Source organism: Larus michahellis, chromosome 1 (genome assembly GCF_964199755.1).
Source record: "Larus michahellis chromosome 1, bLarMic1.1, whole genome shotgun sequence".
Lineage (NCBI taxonomy): Eukaryota > Metazoa > Chordata > Aves > Charadriiformes > Laridae > Larus > Larus michahellis.
Window position 1 is genome coordinate 56,469,781 of NC_133896.1, and position 22,305 is coordinate 56,492,085.

The 22,305-nt window shown below is 54.8% G+C and overlaps 1 protein-coding gene across 2 annotated transcripts; it reads right to left on the bottom strand.

Moving 5' to 3' along the window:
- Positions 1–1,103: 1,103 nt before the first annotated feature.
- On the bottom strand, positions 1,104–18,102 carry SYNGR1 (synaptogyrin 1). Of its 2 annotated transcripts, none has more exons than XM_074578611.1 (4): positions 17,844–18,102; positions 5,504–5,741; positions 3,877–4,022; positions 1,104–1,448 (listed from the first exon to the last, which is right to left on the bottom strand). In XM_074578611.1, the coding sequence occupies exons 1-4, from the start codon at positions 17,940–17,942 to the stop codon at positions 1,230–1,232; spliced, it is 702 nt and encodes a 233-aa protein (XP_074434712.1). In that variant the 5' UTR covers positions 17,943–18,102; the 3' UTR covers positions 1,104–1,229. The 2 variants fall into 2 exon arrangements, with proteins under 2 accessions (XP_074434712.1, XP_074434722.1); XM_074578621.1 differs by having other exon boundaries at positions 1,104–2,686.
- Between the last annotated feature and the right edge of the window lie 4,203 nt (positions 18,103–22,305).

Sequence of the window (22,305 nt, forward strand, 5' to 3'; positions counted from 1 at the left end):
CAGATGCACACCGGCTGTCCCAGCAGCGGTATTTCTTTCCAGGGGGAGTCCTGCTCCATTCCTGTGTGCCACAAAGATGGTATCAGCAAGACACTTTGCAGTGTGGTAGCAGAGGAACAGAGGAGGGTTCAGCAGGACCTGAGGAGTGAAACGCTTTCTTCTCCTCCTCCTGCCCAGGGTGAAATGGCAAAGTTCTCCTCTCCCCCCTTGAACCAGCCCAGCTGGGGACGAGGGCTCTCAAGGCCCCCTAGAAGCCCACCTCCTCCATCCTTCCTCTCACAGGGACTGCGCCTAGAGGCCAGGGACTGAGCGTGGCATCCTCCTGCATCACCAAACACTGGTCTGAGAAGACTGACTTCTCAGAACAAAGGACGTACAGGTGAGGGGAACCACCTCCGCCACAGTCCGAGGAGGCTGGGGAAGGAATGACTCTCATGGCACTGCCCCTCCGCTCTGCTGAGTCTCTTGCTGCAACCTACAGACCTGCCTGTGGTTTTTTGATTGTACCTGCAAATATTCCTCCCTCCCTTCCCATTTTACCTCTTTGTGCTCCCCCTCCCCAATACAACTTCTTCCCAAACCCTCTAAAAATAAAGCACCCCTCTCTCACTAGTGCATGGCATAGAAAAGCCTCCTTGTCTTTGGATGGGGAACACCATTCCCGTTCCCATCAAGCCCCCCTCCACCCTCGCACGCCTGCATGCTGGCTCCAACACCGTCCCCCTCCCTGAGCCACCAGGCCCTCCAGCCCAATTCGGATGCTGACACACCTACTCCAGCCTTTAGCGACACCGTCTCTCCTAGGAAGGTCCCTGGTCCCTCTCACTCCTTCCTTTCTACCTGCAACACCCTCTCCCCTGCCCTGCTGGTGCCATCGTCCCTCTCCTGCCCACTGGCCAGACCCACCGGCCCTCCGCAGCAAAGCAGGAGGGAGAAGAGGGAAGGAGGGACCTTCCTGTCACAATGCGGTGACAGATTTTGGAAGAATTTGGTTCTGGCAGGTAGTTTTGGGAGGGAGAAGAAGGAAGAGGTGATGGGGAAACCTTTTTTCTCTTTTTTTTTCCTTTTTTAAAAACGATAAATAAAAACAGATGACCCAGAAGGCTGGAGCATAGCTGAGAGCCACCTCTTGTGCCACTACGCACGTGTCTGGTTTGTGCCTCGGCTTTCTGCCGGCAGTGGGAAAGGGGGCAGAAGGGAAAGGGGAAAGGAAAAGGGGCATCGGTGGCTCAGTAGTTCTGCGTTTGGTACCCCTGTGTCTCGGTGTCGAAAGCATCTGCCGGAGGGGGCTGCTGGTAGGTCCCCACCGCATCTGTAGCATCCTCCTCGTTCGTGTAGGGAGCATAAGGCATGCCGGAGTCCTGGCTTGGGTCCATGTAGTCCTGGGAGAAGAGGGCCGAGTCGGCACCCAGCCGGAAACGCTGATACGCCAGGAATGCCTGGCCCACCTTTAAGGGAGGAGGTGGAGGGAAGGGAAGCAAAGAGGGGAGAGGAGAAAGAGATGGGGGGGGGGGAACGTACCGAGAAAGAGAAACAAACAAAAGTGGGGTTAGTAGTGGTTACGGATTAGTGTGCGAGGCCCGCCTGGCAGACTGCTGGTGAAACGCCCCCGAGAGCATGGAGATTCAGGCTGCCCCACAGAAGGCATGATCCCGCCGGCAGAGAAGAGGGCTGGGCAGGGATGGCTGGAAGCCCAGATGGCCGCGTGCAGCCCGCCGGGCCTCCCTGCTGTCTCTGGGGTCTGCTGGGCACCTCCTGCCCGGCGGTGGGGTTTCAGCGACGTGGCACAGGTCGCAAAGGCTCAGCTGGCATGTGGTTATCCCATTCAGCCCCTCCAGATCCTGGGAAGGCAATCTGCCTCAGCATCACCGCAGAAGGTTCATCTGCCAGGCTGGAGAGCAGGATTTGACCCAGCGTAGTGAGGTAGTGGTAACCCCCCATAACCCCTTCACCGACCAACATCCGCATGGTGCAGCACAGACCTTGGGAAGAAGCAGCAGGAGGCAAGGCAGCTGCTTCCCAGACCAGGGGTCGGTTAGCAAGCGTACTGCTGCCTCCTGCCCCAGGCCCTGCAGACAGGACACCCTTCGGTGGACTGCGGGAGGCTGGGCACAGGGTTCAGAATCACAGAACTCCAGCAGGCATGGCTTGTTGTCCCAGAGCATCCCTGATAGAGGTGAGCAGTCTAGCAGGTGACGGGAGGAGAGGGTTTTGGGGAATGAGGGCTGGGAGGAAACGGAGGAGATAAAGTGGTGGGGGCAGAGGGCATCTCCTGGCTGAAGTATTAGGTCTGAGCAGTCATCAAAAGAAAGGCACAGCGGTGTTACGCAGCATTAGTTAGGGTGCGGGCGAGGGAGAGAAGGGAGCAGAGGAGGAGGAGAAGAAATTGCCAGTTCCAACTCCCCACAGGGAGATCCCCCGTTCAGTGGACAACCTCACTCCAGTTCAATGGCCCATGTCTTCCCACCCCGTGCCCTGCAGTGACCACACACCCATGGTCGGTGCGTTGGAACGGTCTCTGCTCGGTAACCTCCTCCAGCTGCCTCCCTCCGCTCCTTCCCCCAAATTCCCCCATCAGCAAGGGGCACTAAGGCAGCAAGGACGGGGAGCTGGGGAACAGGGTGTTGTACTCTTCCTGAAAAGTAATGTCTCTGAGTCTCCGGAAAGCCAGAAAGGTGAGGGAGCCCTGTGAGGAGAGAGAGGGGTGTGGGGAGGAGAATCAGTAAGGAAGAGCAAACCCGAGTGTTTGATTGAAATAAAAACCCCAAGGAAGCTGGGGAGGAGCATCCTATTTAGCCACTCACAAGCCTGCGCATCGGGGAGGACCACTGCAGGTGGTGGCACCTCAGAAAGGGTCCCGAGGGACCTCTTGCAAAAGCCTTGTCACACTTTCTGCTGGAGCTTGCAAGGGGTTTTTGGCAGCACTCGAGTGCAGGACACAGCTAGTGGGGGACACACACACGCTGCTGTCCCTTGCCCCGGCTTGGTGTCACCTTGGCGAGGGTGCTGGTTCCACAACTCTTTGCAGCCCCCCTTCCTCTCTGACAGCTTTGTGGTCTTACAGGACCCTTCCTATCCATCCTCCGCCCAGCGTTAAGGTCTATAGGGAGAGGACAAGACAAAGCCACAAGGACTTACGCATGGAGACTGGCCTAAAATGCTTTGCTGTCTGGCATTATCCTGTCACTTCAGATAAAAATCACTCTGGCTTGGTGCTTTCAGAGATGAGAGGAAATCGTGGGGGATATTTATATTGCACACCACAGTTTTTCCAGGAAACTAGTGATAAAGAACTGCTGGGGAAAGGGCAGTCTTAGGAGATGGCACCATCACCTTCCTAAGAGGCGAGATGCAGTGAGGCAGTGCTGCAGTCATGGGTGCAGAGGGAGGGCCCAGAGGGACAACGATCGATCGCCGCCTCTCGTGGCCACTGATGACATTTCACGTGATGGGAGCAAAGCGGCAAAGCAGGGAGGGAGATGGGTGCAACCCCCTGCCTGGAGCTCCCTTCTCCGCTTAGCGTCTGTGAGCGGAAAATGCTGTTAAAGTCCTCTGACAGACAGGGCAAATGATGCTTGAGGAGCTGGCTTGTCCAAGGTCATATTAGAGGTTTGTCAAGGACAATCCTTACTGGGATATGGGACCGTCTTTCCCATTGTGCTTATTAATGCTCTAGCACCTTCTTCCATGTAAGTTTTTGAGTCCTTGTTTCCCAAGTTTACGTCCCAGCCACGTCCCCTCCTGCTTTTCCTTCTCAGAAGCCACGTCAACTGAGATCTCAGTGGGAATCACTCTTAGCCAGTCACATTCCATTCCCCACGTGCTAATACAGTGCAGAGGACACTTGATCCAACATCATGGCTGCTGTATACTCACCCAGGTGAAGATGGAGAAGAACGAGAACGTGATGGCTGCTCGGGCTGCATCCCCTCCCTCATTCATTGGGTTGTCCTCTTCTTTTGAAGCTTGCCACTGGTTGGTCAGAAAGCAGAAGCCAACGAACCAGAGGAATGCCCAAAAGGCTGGGATGGACCACCACCAGCATGCCAAAGGAGGAGGGAAGAGACATCAAGAAGGTATGTGTGAACAAAACATAAAAACATCACGTTTCTCTGGAAACTTCAACCCTACCAGCGTGTTGCAGACTGGGCCAACTCTGACTGTGCAGCCTGTCTAAGCCAAAGCGAGCTGGCAGGCTCACTGACAGCTAAATTGTCAAGGTGACGATAGGTGTCTGCAGACAGTATCTCAGGAGAGTTCATTTGCTTGTGTTTGGATTGATCACATGACTTGCGTTTGGCCTTGGGAGGGAGCCTGAAGGGCTTCCAGTGCAGGAGCGATCACCTGGGCTCTCTGAAACAGCCACTGCTTCGCAGCCCTGTCCTGCAAGGACAAGCGAAGAGCAATTCCTTCCAAGGGAGCTGCAGAAGAGTGGGAAGCAGCCGGCCTGCAGTTGCACAGAGACCGGGTTTTGCTCAGGACAGCACGGGCTAAAGGGACTCAGACCGAGGAAAGGTGCTGAAGGATCATTAACACGCTGCACCCCCGGGAAAGGGGTGAAGGTAGGGGGGAGCCCCGAGTCCAGACTGGCAGCTGGTGGGGAGGAGTGGGATTCGCCCTCTCTGCCAGGTGCAGCCAGATACCCGGCAGCGAGGGAAATGGGCATTCCTACGTGGCAGCGAAACAGGGCTCAGCCCTTCCCCTTCTCGTTAGCTGTACACAGGACTGCTAGCCAAGGGGCTAACTGTGAACAAACTTGTATGCCAAAAGTCCTAAACAAGTTCACATGCTGCACCTGATTCTGCCCTCGCTCCATTCGTGGCCTCTTTGACAAACTGTGGGGGGACCCTGACGTGGAGAAGTTTGCCTGTATGGCCAGAGTAAGCCAGGAGAGGGACTCGGGGTCACAGCACGAGAGCAAAGCGCCTCCTCATGACGCTGCTGACTGGTGTTATACATGCACGTACACATGCACCGTCACTCTGTCTGTCACTTCTGCACACTACTGGGGATGGAGAGATCTGACTATAAGTTAGAATAAGCCTTGGGGCTGGATGAGTCCTGCACAGCTATTCTCATGGGGAGTGCCAGGTAACCTAGGAGGACTGGTTTAGTCAGCCTGCATGAAACCCTCAACGTTTGTTTTTTTCTATATTAAAATATATAGGGTTCAATGACCTGGAGCTGGAAAAGAAGGAAGTACTATCTCCAGAGGCATCAACACTTGGCCTTAGCAAGCACAAGCATGCAGGGAGGCAAAACCTGCTGGTCCTCAAGGGCTCCCTGAGCTACCCCTATGGCGAACAGCAGAGAGGCATCAGCCAGATTGGCTGAGAAGAAGAGAAAGGGACAGAAAAGGAGAGAGAGAGAAAGTCTGAGAGAGTAAGGAACCCAAAGACCTCCCTGCTAGCAGGGACCTGGCCTGCAAGGTGGCAGAAGCTCCCTCCCTCTCCCTTTCCAGCAGAGGAGAGGGGCACTGTGCCCAACTGTCCAGGAAGCTTACCCGAGACTCCGATGTCCGAGAGCACTGCCTTCTTGCGGTCCTTGACGCTGCTGATCTGCGGGAAGTAGGCATCCAGGGCCAGGTAAAGAAGGCAGCTGAGGAAGGCGAGGACACCCACGGTAATGCCATAGTTGCAGGCATTGCGATTGCGGTTGAAAATGCAGTGCTCTTGTGTCTCGTCCAGGCGGTTCACGTACCCTTCATTGACAATGGAGCCGAACACCACGATGGAGAACACCTGGCGGGGAGGGAGGCAGAAGACACATCAGGGCAAGCCCCATCTCTCTGGACCAGCGTGAAGGAGCAGAGCTTTGCAGGGGTCAGACACCCTTCAGAGGCACCTCTCTGCTCAGCTGAGCTCCTGTCCCGCTGCCTTGCCTGGGCTGAAGCCACAGGGAATTTACTGGGGAGATGGTCTCATTTTATTTCTGAGGATTAACTTAAAATAGGACACTTTTAGACTGAGCCTTTTTATCCATCTGATCTAAAGGAATGTAAAGCAGTTGCAGTCTGGAGTAAGGGTGGGTTCCCACAGGCACACAGGGAGGCGACATGGACGGTAAACTGCGATATGGTTTTGGTGCGGGTGCCTGCGTACAAGGGCTCCAAGTAGTGGAAATCCTCTTAGTCTGCACTTATTCTCCCACCCACTCCTTTCCCTTCTAGGAATTCATTGTCTCTGCCACGCATTTGTTCACTAATTTTATCTATCCAGCTACTACGCTCTTTTCCCCATCTACCCTCCCACAATCCACAGTCCTGCTTGCTCTGCAGCTCCACTCTGCCGGGCTCCCACTCTCCCCACCTCCCCACACGTCACACACCTCTTTCCACCAGTTTTCCATCAGCCCAGCCCATGACACCACTTATCCTTCTGCCCACTCACCCGTACGCTGACACCCTCCAACCTTCCCCACGGATTTCACAGGCAAAATATCCCCTCTTCAGGTCCACCTGGCAGGGCCACCATGAGTCCTCCCTACTTGTCACCGCCACTGCCGCTGCATGTTACTTTAAATCAGGTAGAATTAAGGGTGAGTCCAGGTAGAAATGCCATAATCCGCAGTTGCTGGTCTAATCTTCGCTCACGGGCTTAGCCTTCATCACCTGCCACAAGGCTGTCCCTCTTTGACACAGCAGGTTCACCACAGCAGAGAACTAGTTACAGCAACCCCAGTCCTGCATCTCAAATAAAGAGCTTCCCCTCGCAGCCCCAGGAGAAAGAGAAGAAGACGGAGGCAGCACGTACAGATTTTAATTTGCAGGGCATTTTCAGACCCTCAGTGGGAGCAGCCCATCTACAGGCTGCCTGCGAGGGCCCCAGGCAGACGGGAAATGGGACCTCAAGCATGGGGTGAATATACATATGATGCGCACTAGGACGTCACGGGGACACTCTGCTAGCCTGGGAGTTGTCTGTGCAACAGGAGCCTGGCACCCTTGGAACCACCACCCAGTCCCCGAGGAGAAGCAGCACACAAGAAGATGAGGTGGCCAAGTCTCCTGTGGGAAGTGGAGGTAGGTCGAGGGTTTGCTAGGTGGATCAGAAGGACCCCAGTACCACTTAACCCAACCGAGCAACAGAAGAGGACACGGCAGGCAACCTAGAAAGTGGAGAAACAGCTTTGTGAGTGCAGGAAAGTTAACTGTTTATTAATGCCAACCCAGTACACCATCTGTCATCAGTGGGGTTGGATGTCTGAGACCCAAAGCACAGACCTCTCCTATTTGACCTGTAGCATCAAGAACCAGAGCAAGAACCTTATTCACAGTCCCCAATAGCCCTTGGGTAGATATTCAACGCTGACCTCCTCCGTTGCAGCTGCCAAACTCTAACAAGTATCCACTGACACCAATATTATTTTTTCACCCCAAGGCTCATAATTGGGTCACACTAGGGTTGCTGAGATTTGGCATATTTTTGACACACTAGAGGAAACTAAAAAAGCTTAGGTGCTCCTAAGTGTGGGAACTGTATGGGTTCTCTGCAAGTTCACAAGAGCTTTTTAAGCTTGGAAGTAAAACAACTCAGTTGTCCTCCTCCTTCTTCTTCTTGAAAATGGAGATTGATCATACTTCACAGAAATTGCCCGTGAACATTAAACAAAAATCTCTTCTGCCTAAAGCAAAGGTCTGGTCTTCAAAATTTCATCCTGAGTGGTTTGGAAAGCAGCAAAATTGCACACAATTACAGACAGGCTTTTTCAGCGTGAAGCCTCGCACACCTTCACAACAGGCTGGGCCGCCAGGTCTGCCTAGGACCATTGGCAGTAACACCGTGTTCCTCTAACCTGAGGGGGAGCTGACAGACTCCTGAAGTGACATCCCAATGCGAGGCTGTGACCAGCGCCGACGCTGCCACCTGAGGTACCAACCTCCATGTATTGGGATTACAAAGCGGGTGCCCCGTTTTCCATTAGATAGAAAGCGTATCCTGTCTCCTCTTTGGAAAATGAGAAACAGCCTCAAGAGTGGCGTAGTCTGGTGTTCAGTTTTGGTTTAGGGCTCAAAACTGGCAAAATGTCAATTCCCTGAGTCAGGTCAACCCTTTCAACGCGCTGTATTGCGAGTCTCCGCTTACTCATTTGGGATGAATGAACTTCTGTAATGGCCCCTCCCCAGAGACACCTCTGTTTACTCTGCTCATATCCTGATACGCATCTTCCCTCTGCTCTTATCTTTGGGTTTGCCGCTGGCCTGGAAGAGCTCTCATCTGTGAGCGAAAGAAGCAGAAAAATTGCTTTTTGCATTTGTTCTTTCATACCTTTTTATGCTGGCACACCGTAAAGACACAGCTCAGAGTCATGAAACCAGAGGGACATCTCCCTCTCCCCAGTTTTCATGCAGAGGTGGCATTCCTAACTTCCTTTCTCCATCTTCAGTCAGCCAAGATGCCACAACTCCTCTCCTATGACGAGAAACCTGTTTGGCAGCTTGGAGGTGCCCAAGGTATGATTTACTGGCAAGCATCTGATTTAAGGTATCTTAGGAGTTTTCTTGGGAAGATTCCACTACGGGTACTCTCACTCATGAGATGAACAAGTCACTGCAGATGCTTATCTTCTGTGTGCTAAAACAGTCACCCCAAAGTACTCTCTGTCCTTAGGAAAGCTTTCTACGGACCAAAGCACAGCAGCTTAAGGGATGTCACCTTTTCTCCGTGTTTTCCTCACCACTGGCATCACCTCTGGCCCATGCTCCGCTCCCCGGCGCTGCGGAGAGGGCAAAGTCAGTGGCAGTGGAGAGGGCTTGCTCCCTTTGCCAGCCTACCACCGCCCTCATGGCACAGCAAAACGCCGTGAGGATCCGCCGTGCACAGAGGCCTTGAGCTGGACTGGATAACACCGACCGGGCAAGAACGGGCAGGCTCCAACCAGAGGTTTCAGACTGACAGGCAGGGATGGACAGCAGGAGAAGAGGCAATCACCGCTGCCGCCAACAGCCAGCATCACCCATTTTATCGCCATGATGTCTGAACCCAGAAACTGTTGCAACAGGTGCACAGACAATTTTCTAGAAAAAAAAAATAAAAATAACAATTATGAGAGCCCAGATCTTGCAGCCCTCAAGAGAAACTGTTGCACACTTAATCCACGGCAGCTATTTCTTGTGGGGAAGGGGGCGGGTGGGTGGAAGCTCACTGACGTAGCAAATCATCTTAGAAAGAGCAAGTATTTTGTATTTCCTTGATTTCACAATCCATGCCCGGGCAGAGATGATCCAGGCAGCAGGTGCAGTATGAATGCTGCCTGGATTATAAGCAAAGCACCAAGTTTGCAAGGATGAAGCATTTACGTTCCCATCACATCTGCAGCACTTCTGAAGAAATGCCAGCTACCAGCAGCCCTGGCACAAGCCTCCTGCCCCTCTGCATTACTGCTGCTTGTTCCTTCTGCCCGTTTGGCATGATGAATCCTCGATGAACAAAGTCTTGCCTACAGCCACTGATAAAATGGTCCAACATACACACCCAGCTGCGAAGAGGAGGCGAGGAGAAGATGGCCAGGGACTTCTCCTGACTGAGCACCAAGATGCAGGGAGGTGACCTGTCAGAAGGCAGACAGGAGGTGGGCGCAAAGCGCTGCATCCCGATGGTCCCAAACACAGCCCATCCTTCTGCTCTGCGGAGGGAGATCATTAGCCGCTCTCCTACGCTTGGCGATGAAAACCATCCATCCATCCCCAGCTTTGTGCGGCTCAGTGGCCTCATTTCTTCAGCAAGGCTGTTTAAGTCAGTTCACAGGTCTTGAAGTAACTAGATTTTTAGGTTGAGAGGGTTTCCTTAAGCCTCCAACAGCAACATTAATTGGGCAGGTGTGTGGCCCGTCTGGAGGCATGCATTTAATAAGCAGTAATATATTCGGCTATGCTCAAAAAAAGGGACAGAAAACAGCAGGTGGAGAAGATCTGACCAACCTAGCGTTGCCGCTGGGACCCGGCTTTTCTCAACTTCACCGCTCCTTAAACATCGCACCCACACAGGTTCTTGCAATGATTTTCCGAGACTTTGTTTTCACCAAAGAGCTCCAAGACACCAAGCAAAGACCAGCGCCAGGCACTTTGCAAAGCTGAGAGAGACAGAGCAAGCTGCCGAAAGACGAGCAAAATGCAACGTAATGCTATGCACCGCGGGGAGGAGACGGGGAGAGCCTGAGAGTTTCCCTGTCCGAGTTTCTCAAGGGGCTCCTGCTGGCCATTACGGGCATGCCAGGGCTCAGTACAGCAAGAAAAGTGAAAAACAGGTAAAAGGCTGCATCCCACTATAAAAGACCTTTTGGGTTTTTTTTCTCACTGAACTGGGTGATTGGATTTTGCCAGAGGCAAAGGCGAGAGATGAACCCTCCGGTCCCTCCCCACCTCCCCGCTGCAGGCTCAGCCCCGCAGAAAGCCAAGGCGAAACCTCCTGAGCATCATGTGAGGCTTTCCACCACGCTGCCCATCCCCAGCCCTGCATCAGACGCTCCTGAGCATCATGTGATGGAGCCGCAGCACGGCCAGCCTCCGGTGGTACACCGGGATTTTCCTGCACCTCATCCCAGAAGTCTGTCACGCTGCCTCCTGACTTCATCCCCGAGATCCCCAGGATGGTCATCGCAGCGATGAGGCTGAGGAGGGTTTCTGTCGAGCCGCCTGCTTGGGCTCACTGCGGTGCCCTCCGGTCACAGGCTCTGTCGCACTGCATGTTCCCTCTCCCTCTCACAAACCCCCTTTTTATTCTATTAGAGAGAGGAAATAGTTTGGTCACATAATATTCCTCGCGGGACTTCAAATCAAATCCACCTCGGGCAGAACGAAGCAATAACCTCTTTCTGTGTCTGATCTGGTAATGACCAGGAATAAATCTGTTTAAAAAGAAAGCAAGAGCGAGGGAGAGTGCAAACGATAAACTGGCAGAGATGATCTGGCTTTCATTTTCATTCAGCCACTCGCAAATGGAGTCTCTGGAAAGCTTTGGAGAGCCCTGCACATTATTATTATTATTATTATCATCATTAGATCTACTTGTATTTAGTTCATTTTGAAGGAAACATATGCAGCTTTTGATATGCATGGGACCGGCAGCTTGGAAACAGGCAGTCTCTATTTATTCCCTCCAGCCGGCACCACGCAGGCAGCGAACGACTCCTGCCCACGGTCTCGACGGCGTGTCTGAGCCCTGTGCGGGGGCAGGAGGGGCCCAGCCTCCCCGTACCCATTTGTACCCGATTCCCCTGAGCTTTGGACTGGGGAAGAGCCCAGGTATGCCAGCACCTCCCTCCCAGCTCACCCTCCCTGGCCAGTAGCCACATGGCACCAGCTCCCCAGCCAGGGCTGAGCCGGAGCAGGTGATGGAGGGGAGAAAGGCTCCGCATCCCTAATTCCTGCCACGGGATCTGGGACAGGCCTTCCTGGCCGGTCAGCTTGTTTTTTCACACATGGCTTGGCAGCCGGCAGGCCGACCATTAACCCTTCCGCCTTCCACCAGACCCGTGCTTGGGAGCCTGGGTTGATCTTCCCCATGCAACAGACCAAGCCCTGGGTGATGCTGGAGCACCCCAGAAGCCAGCGGCCGGGAAGCCTCCGATGGCAGCCAGGCTCTGGCTGAGCAGCCACGCGTGCCTCCCCGGAGAGGGAAGAAGAGCTTTCCTGTGGGAAAGGGCCCACTGGTGAAAGAGGTGGCTGTGTCCTAGAGAGTGACTTCAGCAAGCTCCATCCAGTCCTGCAGGTCTCACAGTTTTCCCGTGGTCAAACAGCATCTGCTGTCCCACCGCTACTAGTGACAACTCCCCACGGCCACACCACCATGGTGCTATCCAGGTCCTTCTGTGCTTTCCAGATGGTCCCTACATCACTAGGTCGGTGCTTAGCGAAGTGACCACCCAAAAGTTGCATCTTTTTCCACGAGGAAGTCACACTAGTCCTCTCTGCTGCCTTGTCTTGCCACAAATGTTTGCCTTAGCCATGTCTCATCACCATGCAGTTTCTCCGTTCCTCACCTGTGTGCCTCTCCCGATTTGAAATATCAGATTACATATGATTATCTTATTTGTTTGCTCATATTTCTGACTGCCTTTAGTCCCTGTGGGCTATTTCTCAGATTTTTATCTGCAAATGCCATTAATGAGAGATTTGTTCCTGCTCCAAGATCTTTCCTGGAAATGCTATGCTGGAAACAACACGACCTACTGTATCCAAACCCGAATCACCCCATGTCTCCGCACATCTATTGCTTGTTTTCTGACATGGCCTCTCACCCAATCCCAGTGACAGCGATTCCCAAAAAAACGCTTTGAAGCTAACCCAAGGAAGGGGATCCCACGAAGAACCATACCTAGGCCTTGACTCAAAGCACATGCTTTCAACCGCCGTGTTTCTTTCATCGTGTACCAAAGCATCTCGCAAGCACGCAGCCAGCGAGCATGGTGGCTGGGGCAAAGATCACGCGGGGGAGCAGAGGCAGAGGGCACAAGCTATCGTCCACGAATACAGGGAACATCTCGGCTAAATTTAGCTGGGACAGAAAGAAGGCGGAGGCTGCAGCTGGTTTCAAACTAACATGGCCACTGGCTCTAAGGCTCAGTTTAATTGCCACCACAAGCCCACAATGGGTGCCCCTTCTGTACAGCGAAGGGTGGTGTGGGGGGAAGAGGCAAGGGGTATCGTAAGTCAGACGTCAGCGTGGCGAGCCAGGACCCGCTGGCAAGGCAGGAGACGGGGCTCCCTGCCGCGCTGGGGCTTGTCCCCATCCTCCAGCTTGCAGGCACCAGCCCATCGTGGCGAGGCCAGGGACATGGTTCCTGTCCTTCACCTGCCTTGCCTGCTCAGCTGGAGCTGCCTGGGATGGGACATGCCTGCAGAGACAGAGGACAGCACTTCCCATCCCAGCTGGAATCGTCTGTGTGCTCCCACCAGCCAGGGGACGTGGTGGCAAGGGCAGCCGGTGATGGAGGAGCAGATGGAGGGCAGGCAGCGCCTCTCCTCACTGGGCCTCCCTCCGGAGGGGCAATGCCCTTGGCGTGAGAGAGAGATTTGGTGTCTCAATCTGTGTGGCAAGTTTTAATGAGCAGCTTTGCCTGCGCAGCTGCGGTTGGAAATGCTCTCACCCGAGCCACCTAACTGGGCCTGCTTCCAAAAAGTGAGTTCCTTTTGCCTTGTTAGGCCTTTACATCGAGCAGCGCTTCGCTTTCTCCAGCGAGCAGGTTTCCAAGCAGTCGTGAGCACCTAGAACAACCTGTTTCAATTAGCATTTTACTTATTTATGGAGCCAGTGCGCTACATCCAACGCCCACGGGTCGCAAAAGGAGCCTCCCAGCTCCCCCGCGCCGGCTGCGGAAAGCACCGTGGGTCAGGGTGCGATGGGATTACACAGGGATGTGCCCACGCTCGCCTGCTTTATGGCAAGAAGGATCCCGGAGCCGTGCAGCTCCAGCTCGGTGTGGGTCACCCAGCTCCACCATCTCCAGCTGTAGCTCCACTATCTCCAGCTGTGGGGTCACCTAAGCGGGGTGAAAGCAGGTTTATATGGCAGGGTGGTGTCATGGCTTCAGTTGGGATGGAGCTAACTTTTGTATTAGCAGCTGGTGTAGCGTTATGTTTGGGATTTGGGGTGGGAAATACTTTTGATGGCGCACTGGTGGTGTTAGTTGTTGCTGAGCTCTCAAGGCCTTTTCTGCTCCTCACACCACCCCACCAGCAAGCAAGCTGGGGGGGGGCACAAGAAGTTGGGAGGGGACACAGCTGGGACAGCTGACCCCAACAGACCAAAGGGATATTCCATACCATGTGACGACATGCTCAGTATATAAAGCTGGCGGAAGAAGGAGGAAGGGGGGGATGTTCAGAGTGATGGTGTTTGTCTTCCCAAGTAACCCATTCCACGTGATGGAGTCCTCCCTGCTTTCCTGGAGATGGCTGAACTGCCAATGGGAAGTGGTCAATGAATTCCTTGTCTTGCTTCGTTTGTGCACGCGGCTTTTGTTCTACCTATTAAACTGCCTTTATCTCAACCCACGAGGGGTTTTTCCTCACTTTTACTCTTCCGATTCTCTCCCCCATCCAAACAGGGGGGAGTGAGTGAGCAGCTGCATGGTTCTAAGCTGCTGGCTGGGGTTAAACCATGGCAAAAAACCCACCCGTACACCCATGTCCCATCTACTGTAGGGCACCAGCTGTGCGATGCAGCTCAGCTCAGAGCACATCTCTGTGTTGCAGACGGTGGCAAGTGAAGGGGCATGGCATGGAGCAATGCCATGAAAGACCAGGAGTCAGAGTAAATGCCAGCCACCTGTCATAAACAGGGCAAGATGCTTGTCTTCCCTTGACCGCCACTAGGAATAGGGAGGGAGTTGTTCTGCCCTTCCCCACAGAGAGGTGGGGAAGCCTCCGGGATCTTCCAGCAGTGCATCGCTTTCGTTGTGCATGCCTCAGCCCAGCCAGGCTGGACAAGTCCCTTCACTGCAAGATCTAGATGCCCTTGGAGGCACCCTCAGCAGAGATGCTGAGGAGGGACTGCTCCGTAGGGCTGCCTCCCTGCACTACAAGGTGCTGTTTCCTCCAGGCAAGTGTATCTGGGGCAGGCAGGCAGCAGAGAAATGGCTCACGCTGAGGCTCAACATCCAAAGCTGACATGGGCGCTCCACAGGACCACCACCACTTGCCAGCACCCATGCCAGCCAACCTTTCTGTAGGGAGAAGCATACTTATTCTGCTGCGCCTGACCTCCAAAGCACCCAAGAAACCTGAGCTGCCTCACAACACTGTCACGGTAGACAGACGCTCCAGAATTGCTAACCTCTTTCCATAGCTTAGCATCCTCCTTGTCAAACCCATCCCACCTCCTCCTCAGCAAGGAGCAACATAAATAACCTTCAGTCACCCCGTCTGCTCCTGATCCTGCAGCTCTCCCTGGAGATTTGCTGCCATCTCAGCTGGGTTGCAAACTCCATGGGCAGGAGCCAGTTTTGCTGCCTGTTGGTAGAAAGCCATACGCACCTCCGTGCCATCATAAAGTCTGCTAAAAGGCATCATGACCTGAGTACAAGGTCACCGCCTGGGGAAGCGATCACGAGAATTTCTGCTCTCAGTGAAAGCTCATCACGTGAAATGGTCCGAAAGGAGTCTCCAGCTCGCCATGGGGAGACGATGGACCACCCACGCCCACGAGCAGGATAAAGGCAAATGAGATCTCAGGAGATGGCAGGCAAGGTGCTTCCAGTGCATGCCAGAGGGGGTGAACGGAAGGACTCTCTCAGAGACCATGGGGAGGGAGAGCCCTTCGCCACCAGAAGAGTTTAGAGCCTGGCCATAGAAAAGCTAAGTGCGGATGCGATCGCAGTCTATAAATACACCCAGGGGAAAACACCTGGGAGGGGAAAGCGCCATTTAAACTGAAGGGCACAAGAGCAAAAGGATAAAAACCCAGCCACAAATAGATTTACAGTGGAAGGCCTCGACCATCAGAGTTGCTGAACGCTCTCCCAGAGGGAGTGAGAAGGGCAAAAAAAACATGAATTAGTCTTTTTCCAGCAAAGTTCAACAAATTTATGGAAGGGTCCTTAAAGGGTTCGATGCTTGTGATAGCCTGAGATAGGACTTCAGTGCCCATGAGGACCCCTCTTGCTCTCAAGTTTAGGAAAAAAAAACCCAAACAAAACCACAACTAAATATCTGGAGTGAGCTTGTGGCTCCCTGGCTTTGCAGAGGGAGAAATGCCCAGGAAGAGAGACATGACCAAGCCGGTGTAAAAGCAGAAGGAACTCATATTTCGGGAGAGAAGAGGTGCACGCGTAGCCTTGCGATGGCCAGGCCAGCCTCCCTTGCTGGACACTGACCTGGAGCACCTCCAGCTCCTGCAAAAGGACTTTAATTTCCACGGCCAAGCGAAGTGCCTGGGCTAAATCCCGTCCTGTCCTCTGTCAAGGTCAGACCGGCAGCAGGGAAACAGAGCGGGGTCCCAAGGAGATGACGGTCCCCGGGAAGCGGTCCTTGCCTGGGGAGACCTTGCAGGGCGCAGAGCTGAGCTCGGAGAGCGAGCCAACAGCGTCTGAGATACTCTGAAGCAGAGTAGGTGCCTAATTAAAAAATAAACATATTTCCTGTCCTCTCTCCCTCACCTGGTGCCTTTGGGAAGCCAAAATCCTGCAGTGCTTGGATGAGGGGGGGGGAAGGGAAAAAAAATCACCAGACCGAGAGGGAGAAAGAGGAAATTCTGCCACAGAGATTAGCAGCGGGAGAGCCTTTGTAGGTCACATCACGTCCATCATTCCCAGGCACGCAGGCTGGCTCAGCTCCAGCCGGCCAGGCGCAGGGGGCACCCGTACCCCCTCGCTCGGTGGCCAGCGGCAGCCCCGGCACGGCCAAGCCCGCTCCCGGAGTGATGTGCCGTACTGTAAACAAACCCGGGCAGATGGACGGATGGACAGACAGACCTCCTGCATTAATCACATCCTCAGCTGTCTCGGGGCTCTCCAGCCGCCCTCCGAGTCACGTCACCCAGAGAGGACATCATCCACCCGCCCGGCCAGGAGCACAAGGGCTGCCTCCCCGCTGCCTCCCCACTGCCAACAGCAGCAGGCCACCTTCCCTTTCCCTCCTCATTTCCCCCGCCTGGCACTGCTTTTATTTTATTTTCCCAAAGCCAGCCTGACGCCTCTCCTCCTTGCTCCGGTGCGCATGTGTCTCCTCTGCTCCCTCTCCCTGCCCTCCCTTCCCCGCTCCCAGACGAGACCTCAATCTCTTCCCCGCCGGCTTGGTGCTGCAGCTCTCGCTCCCTTAATCCCAATGACCTTCTTGCAGGGGCAGCCATGGGATCGGCGTCACGGGAAGAGGGAGAGACCTTCCCCCCGGCACCCCGCGCCCTCCCCACCGCCCTCCTGAGACCCCCCCCTTTTCCCCTCACAAATTATGGAGGGGAAAGCATTACAGGGAAAGGAGGTTGTTGGGGGGAGAGGATGAGGATAAAATGCAGAGTGACGTCCAGAGCCCCCACAACTCGCTCCGGCACGGACAGAGCCCAGTACCCCCAAACCCGGACCCGCTGGGGAGCCACACCAGGACTGCAGCATTGCCCCAGCTCCCCTCCCTGTCCCCCCCATCCCGCTGCCTCCCTGCACCCACCATAAACCCACCGGCACAGGACGGGGGGGAAAGACCCACCACCACCCCCCAAACAGCAGATATGGAGACGGGGTCAGGGCCCAACCTGGCTCACCCCGTGCCTCCCCAGGGAAGAAACCCCAAACCAGAGTGCTCTCACCCCATATGGCTCTATATCTATATGGCCCTATGTCCATACACACAGATAATACGTACATATGGCTGTGCATCTGTGTGTGCACACATGTATGTGGATATACATGGAAATATATACATAAGGAGATACATAAACCCAGAGAGAGGTCCGTATATCTGACCATACATGCATACATTTACAGAGATCCAGCCATAAATGCTCATGGAGGCGTATACATATATATATATATCTATCTGTGCGTGCGCAGATCTAGAGGTGTGGAGATGTATCAACGGACGTATATGCATATCTATATGTGCGGACACATATGCGTGCACAAGCATATATAAAATATATAGTAATGAAGATATAATACATAATAACACATCATATATGAAATATAATAGGATGCAGTGGTGTATAATATATAACGTAATGATTTTATATATATTTAAATATATATATATATATGTAGGCAGGTACGTAGAGAGGTCGGGGTCGGGGCCGCTGGCGGCCGCCCGCCCCGCAGGGAGCCCCGCTCCCCCCGCAGCCCGGCGGGACGCCCCCACGCCCCGCTGGCGGTGCCGCTGGCGGTGCCGGTGGCAGCCCCCGGTGCCGGCGGGTCCTTACCCATGAGACGAGCCGCAGGAGGGTGTGCGGCTGCCGGATGAAGGCGTGCGGGTCGAAGGCGCCGCCGGCTTTGCCCGCTCCGAAGGCGCCCCCGTCCATGGCGGCGCGGGGGTGGGCGGGAGGCGGGCGGGGGGCTCGGCGGGCGGTGCCGGGCTGCGCCGAGCCGTGCCGGGCTGCGCCGAGCCGAGCCGAGCCGAGCCGAGCCCTGCCTGGCAGCCCGGCGGCGGCGACGAGCCGCGCGCTTCCGCCCACGGGGACGCGCCGCGGCGGGAGCGCGCACCCCCCCCCCCCACCCCCGACTCCGTCCGCCACCGCCACATCGCGGCGGGGAGGAGCGGGCATGTCTCAGGGGGGAGGTGTGGGGTGTCCGTGGGGCAGGAGTGTGGGGTGCTTGGGTGGGGGGGGGGGAGGTGGAGGGCACGGCGAGTGCAGCATGGGGGGGGCGCTGGGGGGGGGGGGGCGTGGGGTGGGGGAGCACTTCCTCGGCACGAAGCACCCCGCTACAGGGGGCGGGAGGAGGGAGGGCTGCCCTGCTTTGTTGAAACCTGGCAGAAGTGTGGGGCCAGCCCCCCCCACCCCCCCTCCTCAGACCCTCGACCCCCGGCACCCCTCGCCCATACAGCCCAGCACCCCACGGAGGGGTCAGGATGGACACCCATGGGCGAGACCCAGGTGTCCAAGGGGAGCAGAGGTGCCCGGTGAGCCTCAAAATCGCTCCGCAGCAGAGCCTCGCGCTCTCGTTGCCAACATCTCTCACCCTGTGGACACTGCCAACGTCCCTCACCCCTCGGACACCACGTCCCTGGGAAGGGGCATCAGGAAGAAGGCCCTTTGCAAACACGGGGAGCCCAGATTTTGGGGAGATCCCCTGACTCCGGGTGGCAGAGGCTGCAAGATACGCACCTCGTATGCCCGAGGCTGCAGCCTTGAGGGTCACCTGGGCTTCCCTGCTGTCCACCATGGCCACCAGCACAGCCCGGAAGGGATGCCTGGGGAGGAGTCATCCAACCTTAGGAGCAGCTCAAGCTCCTTGGCCTGTGCCTTTTGCGCAGAGTAGCTGCGTACCAGAGGTCCGCTGGCTGCTGCGGAGTCCTCGATCATCTACATGAATAGCATTGAAATTAAAAGCAAGCCCTTGGGTTGTATCGTGGTTCCCTAAGCTCGGCAGCAGAAGCCAAAACTGTTTTGAGCCCGCCTGTCTACTTGAGCCTGAACACAGCAGAGGCCCAACTGCTTCAGCCGAGCAGAGATGCTCTGCACCATGTTTCCACCAGGCACACCACAGGACATCTCTAGCTCTTCATTACGGAGATCCTCAACTGAAACCAGGCTGGAAGCAAGCTGGAAGCAGCTGGCCAAAGGGTGAGGTGGGAACGCTGTGAGCACTCTGTAAGGTCTTACAGCTCCAGGACATCTTCAAAGGGCCCAGAAATACAAAAGTCCCCGTGTTGAAAGCTACATCCCCATGAATTGTGGGAGATGGATGAAAGAGGGGAGATAAGTGAAGAGGGGAGAGGTTTGGTATTGCTAAATAGGTGCCCAAAATGCTCCAATGTTCTGGATGAACGGGGTTTGGACCTGGCCAAACAAGCCAGGTACGCAGCAAAACCAGCTGCTTCTGCTCCAGACCCGGGCGGAGCAATGGTGCTGCACCCAACCATCCACACGGAGGCTGACAAAGCAGAATGACCGGCTGGATGGCTTATGTCCCACTCGCCTCCAGGTCACACCTATGCAGAGAGCCAGGTTAGCAGCAAGGGGGCAAAGGGCAGAGCAGTGGGACGGGGAACGTGCTTGACCCCTCCACTAGCACCATTTCATTCTGCCCGAATCCAAATCCATTTTCTTGGCACAATCTACAAATCAGCTCTGCAGCTCAAGAGCTCAGTGCAGGAGCAAGAGGGAAATATTTGGGGGAGATAGATAAAAAGAAACCATTTAAAGCCCACCTTTGGTCACCCCTTAGGAGTAGCAACCTAAAAAGTGAGTAGCCATCCCTCATCCTTAGTGGGACACCTTCCAAGGGGCAGGCTGGAGGTAGGGGATGGGCACTCCCCCATCGCATCCAGCCATAGCATCACAGAATAGTTTGGGTTGGAAGTTAAAGGTCGTCTAGCCCAACCACCATTGCAATAAGCAGGAACATCCTCAACTAGATCAGCTTGCTCAGAGCCCCAGCCTGACCTTGACAGTTTCCAGGCATGGGGGCAGCTCTGTTGTGGGAAGATGAGCTGCAGTGCCAGCATGGCTGGACCCTCAGCCCTCCAGTTTGTTCTTGGTCCCTTCCCACCATCTGCCAGGTTAGGGCAGGCAACAAAATGTCCTCCAAAGCACCTCTTGGTCTCCACAGGCTTTTTCACACAGATTTGCCCACAGAACCCCTCCAGCAAAGCCTCCAGCCTTGGGTTCTACTTAACCTGCAGGGACCGGAGTTGGGGAGGGGCGGTGGAAGGTCTCTGGGAGTTGATTAAGCATGTTTAACCCTTGGATATGCCCTCCTTAATTATTTCATGGCAGCTGAGTAACCAGCCTCCCCACGCTGAATGGCTTGGCCGTGTTATACCTGCGCAGCTGGCGGCGTGATTTGGCTCTGTAGGTAGGTGTTTGCTTGAACTGTTTAATTAACGTTTGCAGTACCTTGATAGAACTGTAATGTGCAGCACATACATGGCATGTTCAAGTCAGCATCCCCACGGTGGAAATTTGGACGGCTTCCACGTGGTGTTGGGGTCCCCTTCAGGGAAGGAGCCATCCCTGGGCACACCGGTCTCCCCATGGTGCTCTGTTTGTCACACACATCCTTCTCTGTAAGCCCCAGGAGACCCTGAGGGCAAACTCCAGGTGCCCTGTGTGTGGGAATCTCCAGCCCACCCATCTCTGGGTACCATCATCTTCATGGTCTTGGGTTTGCATTCCACTTTTGTACCGCAGGCAGTGGTGGATTAAGGCCATGTTCCTTATAATAACGCAAAATTATCTACTTATTCCAAGTATATTCAGCCTCTGGATGTGGTGGGGGTGGATCTTATTATCCAGCAGTTTGGTTATTTTCCACAGATAACCTCGGGGATGTATCTAACACCATCTCAACCACACAGCGGCTTCCTTGGTTTCCTCACTTTTCTTGTGTCCTGCCTTCTCGCCCCAGAGAGGGGCTGTAGGTAGCAGCACGTGGCCATCAGCAGAGCTGGCCAGGCTCTTAGCTTTAACAGCCACCCGGATGCCGGATGCCATGCCAGTTATCTGAAGATGGGGTTCATCCCATGTTACCTCAGCTGAGGCTCTCAGGCTGACCCAGCGGCAACGTGACACCCCAACATTTTGAGTGAGTGGCCAGGAGTTGTTCCCTCCTCCAAAGGGACCAGTCCTTGGCTGCTGGAGGGTGGGCTGGATGAAGCCCTCGGCTCTCCCAGCCACTGGGTGGACATGGGTCCACTCCAGATCGTTGGGGGTGGTCCTCCTTCCCTCTCCTTGGCCAGGAGGTGTGGGAGGTGGCTGAGCACCAGAGCTGCGTCAGGGGATGTTTCAGCCAGAGCCGTGCGTCACATAGGTTATCCCGCAAACGAGCTCATGCAGTTCCCAATCCAGGGAAGTCCGAGGGACATTCTTCAGCTGGGTCCTATCCGATTTCCCGGCGTGGATGGAGGGAGAGTGAATAATTTATCTCCTGTCCTCCAGCTCCCTCCCCGTTCAGGTTTCACCTCAGCTCTGCTTCGCCCCTACCCTGAAGAGATGCTCCAGTGCCCGCTCCCGTGTGTGCGAGTTTCCGACGTGGGCTGAGACGGCCAACACCTCCCAGAGACCCGGCTGGTCCTGGTGGTGCTTATCCATGTGCTGGAATGGAGCAAGAGAAATAACGGCGTGAACAACAGCAGCTCCAGACGGGTTCCGCAGCAAGCCTTATTTTCAGTTCCTCTCTCACGGCGTAACTCTAGCATCTACATTGGGTTTTATTGTTTATTATGAATTCAACAGCAGCAGAGAGAGGCCCTGATTGAGTTTGGGGCTGCGCTGTACCAAGCGCTGTGGGAATACGCAGCAGGACGCAGCCCCCGAAGAAGACACAGTTGGCTCAAGAACGTGTCCCTGCACGAAAAGCGAGAAGTTACTTGATGTCTTTTTCTATTTTGAGATATATGCAAAAGTAATGGGCGCCGCTGTTGGCAGTGAAACCTACTTTATCTTATGAATTTTTTTTGTTTTTTCTTGTTATTGCGTTTTTGGTGAGGCCACACCTGGAGTACTGTGTCCAGTTCTGGGCTCCCCACTCCAAGAAAGACAAGGAACTACTGGAGAGAGTCCAGCGGAGGGCTATGAAGATCATCAGGGGACTAGAACAAGAGGAAAGGCTGAGAGACCTGCGTCTGTTTATCCTGGAGAACAGAAGGCTGAGAGGGGATGTCATCAATGCTTACAAATATCTAAAGGGCGGGTGTCTAGAGGATGGGGACAGACCCTTTTC

Bases quoted from the DNA above. Each gene is read 5' to 3' on its own strand.
- SYNGR1 (XM_074578611.1), bottom strand. From the start codon at position 17,942: ATGGACGGGGGCGCCTTCGGAGCGGGCAAAGCCGGCGGCGCCTTCGAC. The intron at 5,742-17,843 runs GTAAGGACCCGC...CCTCCCCGCCAG, and splicing joins TCCTGCGGCTCGTCTCATGG to GTGTTCTCCATCGTGGTGTT. The intron at 4,023-5,503 runs GTAAGCTTCCTG...GGTCCATCCCAG, and splicing joins CTCGGACATCGGAGTCTCGG to CCTTTTGGGCATTCCTCTGG.